This window comes from Gigantopelta aegis, unplaced genomic scaffold, assembly GCF_016097555.1.
Source record: "Gigantopelta aegis isolate Gae_Host unplaced genomic scaffold, Gae_host_genome ctg4000_pilon_pilon, whole genome shotgun sequence".
NCBI lineage: Eukaryota > Metazoa > Mollusca > Gastropoda > Neomphalida > Peltospiridae > Gigantopelta > Gigantopelta aegis.
The window spans coordinates 26,110-36,209 of record NW_024533622.1 but is presented as its reverse complement, the minus strand read 5'-3'; the positions used below and the strand labels follow the sequence as shown (position 1 = coordinate 36,209).

Below are 10,100 nucleotides of genomic sequence, written 5' to 3'. Positions count from 1 at the left end.
CAGTCCTGAAGTACATCTTAATCCTGTTACTGATGTTCTTGTTCAACAGGACAAGACAACCACAGCCCTGAAGTTCGTCTTAGTCGTGTTTCAGACATGTTGTTCAACATAACAAGAGATAGCACAGTCCTTGGTCATTCGTCAATCGTTGATAATAAAAAGTATTTTAAAATCATGAAAACGAACCTGGACACTCGTCTGTGTTACAGGCCCGTGTCTGTGAATCTGAACCAACGCAGACTCTTCCTTCAGGACGAGTTGGTGCTGGGTTGTCACATCTTCTTCTTCTTGTCTGAGTTCCACCTCCACACGTCACAGAACACTGATCCCAGTCAGGCCAGTTACCCCATCCACCGTGTACTACAAAATGTATTTATTAAATTAGTCACTACTTATATCCTTCAAATTATATATCTAATATTTATAATACGTGTTGTTTATCTTGCGAAAGAGTTTTCTGAATATTCTTGAAAACACATTATAACAATGTAGAGATTTTTTTAAGAACCCACCCCGTCACTAGTTATTTGATTACCTTTAACATAAATTAAGTATTCAAGAAAATAGCACACTTTCATAAATTTATAAATGTGCAAATTAGATGCAAATTAATAATCAAATCACAGGATTCTAAAAACAAAAGTTAAAGTGTGTTACAGTTTGTTTTCTTTATACATACATACATATATATATATATATATATATATATATATATATATATATATATATATATATATATATATATATATAAAAAACTGACGATCAAAAGAAAGTATACCAATTATTTTTTCAAAGTATTAAAAACAACACAAAACACAAGTTGATGCAAATGTTATATTTTGAAAGTATAATAATTTGGCGATAAATAAACACGAGTATACTCAATAAAACCCATAAAATGATAATGTCACAGTTCACAACAGCACTAGGGGTAAAATGTGCGATATCATAAAGGACCACTGATAATGAAGGTCAATAAATTTGACCACAAAGAACATGTTTCAATAGCGTGTATGTCCACCATGTGCAAGTATGCAAGCATGGACCCGACGTCGGACAGATTTCCGTCAATGACAATAAGGTCTGTCCGCTGTTGGCCACCGATACCGCCCCAAACCATCACAGATCCACCACCAAACGGTTCAGTCTCCTGAACACAGCACGGAGCTGTTCTCTCTCCTGCACGTCGGTATATCCGAGTCTTGCCATCAGCTCTGAATAACTGGAACCTGCTCTCGTCAGAAAAGAGTACACGTTGCCAGTTCCGATGTTGCCAACGTTGAAACTGACGTGCCCAACGTAAACGTCGAAGTCGATGTTGCCTCGTCAATGTCATCCTTCTGAATGGTCGATAGGCCCTGATACCATGCTGTCGTAGTCGACGACGTACAGTGTGACGACTGATGACATGTCTAAGGCCAGTCGCTGCAGATGACGTCACAGTGAGGAATATTTTACGTAAGTGTAAGATGTGGAGATGGCAGTCCTCGTTGGCTGTTGTGACGCGGGGTCTTCCACTTCGTGGTCTGTCTGCAGTCCTGCCAGTCACCCTGTAACGCTGTATCAACCTGGTGATCTCCAATTTTGTTCAATTCAGGATTCTTGCCACATGGGCATAACTCGCACCCAACTGCACCATAACAATAGCTCTCTCTCTCTCTCTCTCTCTCTCTCTCTCTCTCTCTCTCTCTCTCTCTCTCTCTCTCTCTCTCTCTCTCTCTCTCTCTCTCTCTCTTCAGCAGTTAGCCTTGCCATGTTATCTAGTGTTTTACTGTTGACTGAGGCATGTTCTAAGCAATGGCACCCTTTTTTACACCCTTATGTGCACGAGTATCATGTTTCTCGTGCAGTATAAATTTGATGAATAAACTCATTTTGCACGTGCGGCATCGCCCAAACGCAGCAATGTGCGACTATTCGTCATTGATTGCATTATAACGAACAATACTAGAACCTATCTAACCTTCCATGAACGTGTATTGTGTTTATTTATAATAAAAAAAATAATTGGTATACTTTCTTTATATATATATATATATATATATATATATATATATATATATATGTATGTATGTATGTATGTATGTATGTATGTATATATGTATGTATATGTATGTATATATATATATATATATATATATATATATATATATATATATATATATATATATATATATATCTATCTATCTATCTATAGATAGATAGATAGATAGATAGATAGATAGATAGATATATATATATATATATATATATATATATATATATATATATATATATATATATATATATATATATATATATATATATACTAACACAACCGAGAGGAACCATACGCTACAAGCATTCTCTAACCAATATATAAAACAAAGTTTTTCTTTAACGACACCACTAAAACACATTGATTTATTAATCATCGGCTGTTCGATGTCAAACATTTGGTTATTCTGACATATAGTCTTAGACAGGAAACTCGCTACATTTTTCAATTAGTACCAAGGGGTATTTTATATGCACCATCCCATAGACAGGATAGCACATACCACGACTAGAACGAGAAATAGCCTAAGTTGATACCCTATGTGGCAGTATGCATTAACTGAATGAGTATTCTTATATACTGTAACTGGCATGCTTGTATTATGAGGAATGATGTCTTCAAAAGGGGTCATGTCTGTTCTACTATTACAGTTAGGCCTAGTTGCAGGTTAACGGTAAACAGTTTGCATACTTATGTTCTAAACAGTCGCATAGGTATATCTCGAAATAAGACATATTTACAATAAAACTAGAAACCTGTTGGCAAACTTCTTTATAAGTCCATAATTATATACCTATAATTTCATCACAGAAGTGTCCCTTAAATCCAGCATTACAACTGCATGTGTAGTTGTTTTGTCCAGTAGCACACGTTCCGTGTTGACATTTGTTGTCAGCACAATAATTAGGAGAAACCGAGCAGTCTGACCCAGAATATCCGTCCTGACATTCACACCTGTAGCTACCTGGCAGTTTATACAGGTGTGTCCGTTACAAGGGGAGTTGTGCTGGCATTCGTCTACAGCTGTGAAGAAAATACAAATGTGAAAAATTTTATAATATATACAATGCACTATACAGAGTGGCCAAGTATTTTGTTGTGTATGTTGTTGTTGTTGGTGGTGGTGGTGGTTTTATCTTGGGACAAACGTTCAAAGTGGACGGTGAACGTTCTACATTAGTGGGGAAAATAAAATGGTAATATCATTTATATCACATTTTTTAATTTTTTTGTTGTTGTTGTTGTTTTGTTTTGTTTTCTTTGTCAGGATAACATTTAATATATTACATTGGCTTTCACAGCTTTACTTATTCTAATGAGCTCTGGCAGGTGCTAGTTTTGATTTAGTAAACTAGTCTGGAAGTGGCAGTTTTCTTTGTGGCGATGCAAGAGGGATAAAATCACCAGTAAAGGATCTCATTGGAAGTGGCTGTTCTACAGACGAGGCACTGGAATCATGGAATCATCCACTATTTTACCACATGCCCATTCGACTCTGCATTGTGCAGAGATCAAGTGTTACGATTTTGTCGTCCAGATTTCAATTTGTTATAATGTAGGTAATATATATGTCAATAATGTTCTCTGACCTGTGGATGGTTTTACATGACATGGTCTAGAAAATACACGTTTTCTGCGCTAGAGATTATATATGTTGGTGAAAAGTGTGTTCTGTGATAGTACAAGTGTGTGTTATTAGCATGAAACTGCCTTCATTTCTATCTATTGTATGATCTTACCATCACAGGTGGTCGGGGTTGTCACACGGACAGTTTCTGGTGAAGATCCAGCAATCAGGTCATTGATTGATACGTTGAAGGTGTTGGGTTTGTTTCCACAGGAGCTTGCCAGCAGTTGGACATCAGTAGGAGACAATGCAGATGGAATAACAAACACCGACCTGATTGTGATATCTGTGAGAAATATAAACTGAAAATATCATTTGGTCAAAAAAACCCTACTTAGGATATTTCTGAACATACCGTCATGTGAGTCTGAATGTTGTACAAGTTGTTATTTCAACTTTTATTAACTAAGACCTGTTGATAAGAACAGAACAGAACAGACATTGCTTCCCTAATACAATTGTACTTGGACATCATTATAGAAAATATATGGCTAGATGTTTTGTAAAACTGTTTTAATATATGAACTATTATTAACTCATTGATGTGCTTGAACTCAGCTGATATCCTGGCCCACACGTCGTTTGGTTCACATAAAAATAAATACGAAATACTTCAAAAGCTAAAACAGAAGAATTACAAGAATAATCATTGCATAATTCTGTTGGGCATACCGCTCTGTGTTTGTAATTTGACTTGAAGTTTTGATCCAGATCTGAAAACCGGTGATGGAACTGACTGCGTGGTTCTCGGGTTATCGGCAACTCCATTTTTATAGACAGTCACTGTGCTGGCTCCATGTTTATACACGATGGATACATGGATCCATCTGGATGTCGGCATGTTCATGTCAGATACAGTCAATCTGTATGATCAAAACATGAATAATTCATATTTGTCTTCTAGAGGCTCACATAATACAATTTTTATTCCGAATATATGATATTGACGATACCGAAAAACACTCTGGTAATAACCCCCCTCTCTCTCTCTCTCTCTCTCTCTCTCTCTCTCTCTCTCTCTCTCTCTCTCTCTCTCTCTCTCTCTCTCTCTCTCTCTCTCTCTATATATATATATATATATATATATATACATATCCATACAAAGACACAAGCACACATACATACGCGTTCATTATCAATTTAACATACATGCATTTTATACAAATAGAAACTATGCACTTATAGAAGTATATATTATACTCAGATGAACGTTTACTTTGTCCTGTTCCAACCAATGATACACGTCTCATATATATAAAAAAAAAACATGTGCTATGTTCATTGTATTGGTTTATCCAATTAATTACCCAAAGAGACTGAGCAAAGATGTTTGTCCAAACGTAAGTTTGAACGGAAGTGTTCCATCAGGTTGCTTCATTTCAATGCTTCCTTCAGCGGATCTTGTCGACATCCACATTGAAATGGTCCAGTCATCTGTATTTGCGTCAAGTCCACCTTTTGATAGTATTGTCGCTGGCCCGTCCACGATCACGTCAAAAGCTAGGAAGAAAATTAAATAACAAGTGAGAAAACATCAATGTTAAAATAATTTTCTTTCATACGTAACATATATATATATGGTTACTGTCTTAAGATATTTGTTTTATCCTGCGAAGGTTAGAATGGCGAATGCAGCCAGGCTCTGCCGACCTGAGCAGTATAAAGCGGATATCTTAAGATAGTAACCAGTTATTTCTTTTATCCTGCACTCCTACAGGAATATTCGGAAAAACATTATTTATACCAGTTTTGTGTACGCAAATCGAGTATTGTCAACATAGCAAGGCTTTTGCCGTATGACGTCATTATTTAAAAAAAAATTCATTATTTGTAAGAAGCTAGCTACATTCTGTCACATTATAAAAGCGTTTCTTAACTTTAATTCATAAATAAATACAAAAATGTTGTATTGTTATCGCAAAACTAAACGTTATTTGTATTTACTGTACTTCAACAAATGATTTAAAGAGTATGTTTATGGAAAATCTACGCTGAAATACTCGAGTCGAGTCGGGCTTATATCACGTGACCTATATTTTTAGTCAGTGACCGAAAATATAGAGATTTATCTAGTCATCATATCTTGCCAATGTATACAGTGATTGCTGGATATATATATACATATATATATATATATATATATATATATATATATATATATTCTATATATATATATATATATATATATATATATATCCATCCATCCATCCATCCATCCATCCATCCATCTATATATATATATATATATATATATATATATATATATATATATATATATATATATATATATATATATATATATATATATATATATATATATAGTTATAGTTATCCTATAACTTACCAAAGGTATCCATGTCATAAACCCATGTGATAATTTAGTATATTAACCCGGTTAATAATGGCATGCAAATTTGCAAAGTACCTAGGTAATGCGTTGCTGTGCATGGACCATTTGCATACCTGAGCGTAACGTTTTCAAAGATTTACTTAAAGTACCTGACTTCAAACTAATTTGTGCTAGTCGTGATGACGTCATGTTACCTATGGCTTTAGTACTGTGATTTACTAAATTTTTTATTAAAATGTTATTTTAGAAGTGCTATAGGATAAATAGAATTCGCTACTCGAGTTTTTTAATATGTAAAATATCAACATCGTCTAGTTAATCAGTATTTGTCGAGGCTAACATAGACTCGGTTGATATTTTCCATATTAAAAAATACTCGTGACGAATCCTCTATATATAGCATATCCAGTGTAATCAAATTATTTGATATTTTTCACAATCTCCCCCGCCCCCTCTCTCTCTCTCTCTCTCTCTCTCTCTCTCTCTTATATATATATATATATATACATACATACATACATACATATATACATATATACACACACACACACACACACACATATATATATATATATATATATATATATATATATATATATATATATATATATATATATATACACACACACATTATGTAAAGGTAGTGTATAAGAAGGACTATGTACAGTATTGTTTATACATATTCATTTTGGAAAGCAAAGAGCATGGCCATTTCTCTTATCATATTGGATAGAGTATGTTTTAGAGTGTGCTGAATCTAATATTGGAGTATGTTTTCTTAAGTTCTTACATTGACATGCACTTGCACTTGTGCTGGCAGTTCCAGACGTTGTGGTGCCAAAATCACAGGATAAACAAGCTGAAGACCCAGCATCCGGCTGATATTTGCCAACAGGACAAGCATCACATGGCACAACGCTGCTGTTAGAATAATGACCTGCTGCACACAGCTCTGAAACCGAAATTACGCTTCATTTCATATTTAGTGGGGAGAGTAATGTGATATCGTAAACATGTATATGGTTATAAACCTGCATATATGTTGCAAGCATTCACATATCTAAAAGATGAAATAATGTTAATGAATACAATACAGTTTTTGTTGTCACTATTTAACAATCTTTGAATATAACTATGCTATCAGTCAAAGGAATGTTCCAGTAAAACCAAAACCTCGTCTCGTTATGTATTCTAGAATAAAAACAATTACAATGCACGTAAGTAGATATTTTGGAGTCATTTTGAATATTGTATGAATTCTCCAATATAATGTAACACAAACATATCTTTGCTCCATTGTCATTCAAACTGGATATATCTGTAACATTATTTATAGTAAATTCATTAAAACATTATGACACAAACAATAACGTAGCGTCATGATGATGATGATGTGATGCAATGATTGCCAACACATATTGAACTAACCAATGCATTTGTCCTGTGTTCTTGCCCCACCGACGATTGTTTTGAAGCCACGAGGACACGGCTTACACTGGAACTGACCCTCCTCATCTTGGTAGGTTCCAAGAGGACAGCGAACACAGTCATTGGCCGTCTTACTGTACATCATACCAGCTGGACATGGAGCTGACCAATATGAACCACATTTATTTAAACATACATTTAATACCTAACACAAGGTGAAATTACAATTTTGTGTTTAAGCTGATGTTCGTACGTTAATAGTATCTGCATTAAATATATTCATAATGCTTCCAACAAGCAAATAAATATCAAATGTAAACACTTTGATTCCTATACAAAGTTTTAAAATATACATATCTTGATATTTTTTTTTATTGTATTGTACTTTTCCCCACAGCTCTTTACAATATGGGATGTACAAAAGCATATAAATGTTATTATATGTTATTATATCCATATACAGTGGACTCTGTCTAAAACGGACTCACTTCGTACCGTCGAAATAGTCCGGTTAAATAGAGGACCGGTTTAGACAGAGTTCATCCACAGTTATGGTTCTTGAATGATCAACAATGACATTTGCGATCGCGATCAACAATGACATTTGAACCCATGGATGGTTGGGAAACACAGTCATACAAGCCAGACTTGCAATAGAGATAAAACATATACTTAAAGGGATATTTCTGAGTTTGCTGCAATTTTTAAGATGTTATCGACTAACAGACTTTTCTTTTTTTCTGCATAAAATATTAGTGGCAGAACTTTAAACGTGTTTCTGGTCGTTCTAATATTTTTACTAGGTTAAATTTCATTTTATTTCCTAAAACATTATTTATTCGCACGTACGAATTAAAACATTTTTGCTAAATCTTTCTGTTTTGACTATGGATTTGAATCAAATTCTTGTATTAATTTGACTTTAGTTTCTAACGAAAGTTCGATACGTTGCCGTTATAAATGAAATAAGACAACACAAAATACACACACACACACACACACACACACACACACACACACACACACACACACACACACACACACACTAATATTAATCCGATTGATCTCACGGCCTATCGCAATAAGAGTAAACTTCACAAGAGTGCGATTACATTTTGTATTTGATATTGCGACGGCGTCCTGTTTATTTGACAATTGACTATCATTGTTCACTAATTAAGCAGCCCGTCGTTCAGTCAAATCCCAGTCCGGTGTAGACGGAGGTAATTAATACATGAATGGTTCTTCTGTTCTTGATTTTTGATCCGGAGTCCGGAGTAGACAGATTACGGATTAGACAGAGATTTATACCTAAGAGATAAACGGTAGCTGGACGGAGCTTTAGAAATGGACCGGTTTACGCAGAGATCCGGATTACACAGAATCCGTTTAGACAGAGTCCACTGTACTTACCTTTTTTGACACCCAATAACCGATATGTATTTTTGTGCTGGGGTGCCAATTCATTCATTTATAAAATTTAAGTAGGCTACACAGTCAAAAATATAACTGTAATGATAACATGTGGTATCACAATAGATTGACCGATGGACTGTATTAACTTGCATTAACCTGTATTAAACTGTATTAACCTGCAATGTATCCAATTAAAATTCAGGCACGTCTCATTTTGAGCACAACTTCTGAATTCGCTAGTGGTTGGGTCCAAGATGTAAGTGGGGGTCATAACCTTGAGGTGAACAAAAACAAATCGGAATAGTAATTTATAAATAAAAAATAATGAACACTTATTTTAGAAATTATTATTCAATGACTGAAACATGTTATGTTAGAATAATAACTCATGTTACTATATCTATAACAATTAAGTAAATGTTTTGCATGTGAATATTTGCAGATATATTATTTCACCAACAGGATAATCAACAAGCATTTTGAGAGTACTGCTAAAGCAGTACACGTCCCCTACCTGCCTCAACAATCTCCTACATTCACGGAACAAACATCCGAGAAAAGTGTGTAAATAACCATAAAAGTTAAACTTGATCAGTAGCAGTATATGATAGAGCTATATACAAAATTTTAGCTCAGTATTTTCAGGTATTGCAAAACAAAAGTGCGGATAACAAATGTTTATACATCCTAAGTTCAAGGGCCATATCTCTGTTCAAAATGGGTAAATTGGCATGGAAGGTAAACGTTATCTGTAACTGTACATGATGAATCTATATACAAAATTTCAGTTCAATATCTCAAGGCCTTCTAAAAACGAAGTCCGGAAAACCAATTTTCACATTGCCTACATTCAAGGGCCATAACTCCGTCAAATATGATTACATCGCCATGAAAGTCACACATGATCTGTAACAGTACATGATAGAGCTATACTCAAAATTTCAGTCAGCTCCATTTGTCAAACCCTTCTGGAAAAAAACCTCCGGAAAACATATGTAGGACAGACAGATGGACAGACAGACAGACAGACAGACAGAAGGATGGAGAAGAAACCTATAGTCCCCTGTGTTTTAACCGGTAGGGGACTAATAATATAAAGTAAGTCACGAATAACATGAAGCATGCATATTGCATTTAAAACTAACAAATAAGTACGTTCTATATCAAGTAAAATGTAAGAGTATATTCTGATCAGAATTGGCAGCATCTTTTATATAACTCAGTGAGTTGTGACCTATGTG

The 10,100-nt window shown here is 34.6% G+C and overlaps 1 protein-coding gene across 1 annotated transcript in view; it reads right to left on the bottom strand.

Annotated features, from left to right (window-relative positions):
• Window positions 1–236: 236 nt before the first annotated feature.
• LOC121392514 (sushi, von Willebrand factor type A, EGF and pentraxin domain-containing protein 1-like) overlaps window positions 237–10,100 on the bottom strand; it is a 28,339-nt gene continuing 18,475 nt past the window's right edge. The window contains exons 13-19 of the mRNA XM_041523701.1: window positions 7,444–7,605; window positions 6,806–6,967; window positions 4,973–5,165; window positions 4,338–4,528; window positions 3,778–3,951; window positions 2,832–3,061; window positions 237–360 (exon numbers count right to left, since the gene is read on the bottom strand). Of these exons, the coding sequence (XP_041379635.1) occupies window positions 2,832–3,061; window positions 3,778–3,951; window positions 4,338–4,528; window positions 4,973–5,165; window positions 6,806–6,967; window positions 7,444–7,605 (1,112 nt within the window). The 3' untranslated portion in view covers window positions 237–360. The remainder of the gene's footprint in view (window positions 361–2,831; window positions 3,062–3,777; window positions 3,952–4,337; window positions 4,529–4,972; window positions 5,166–6,805; window positions 6,968–7,443; window positions 7,606–10,100) is intronic.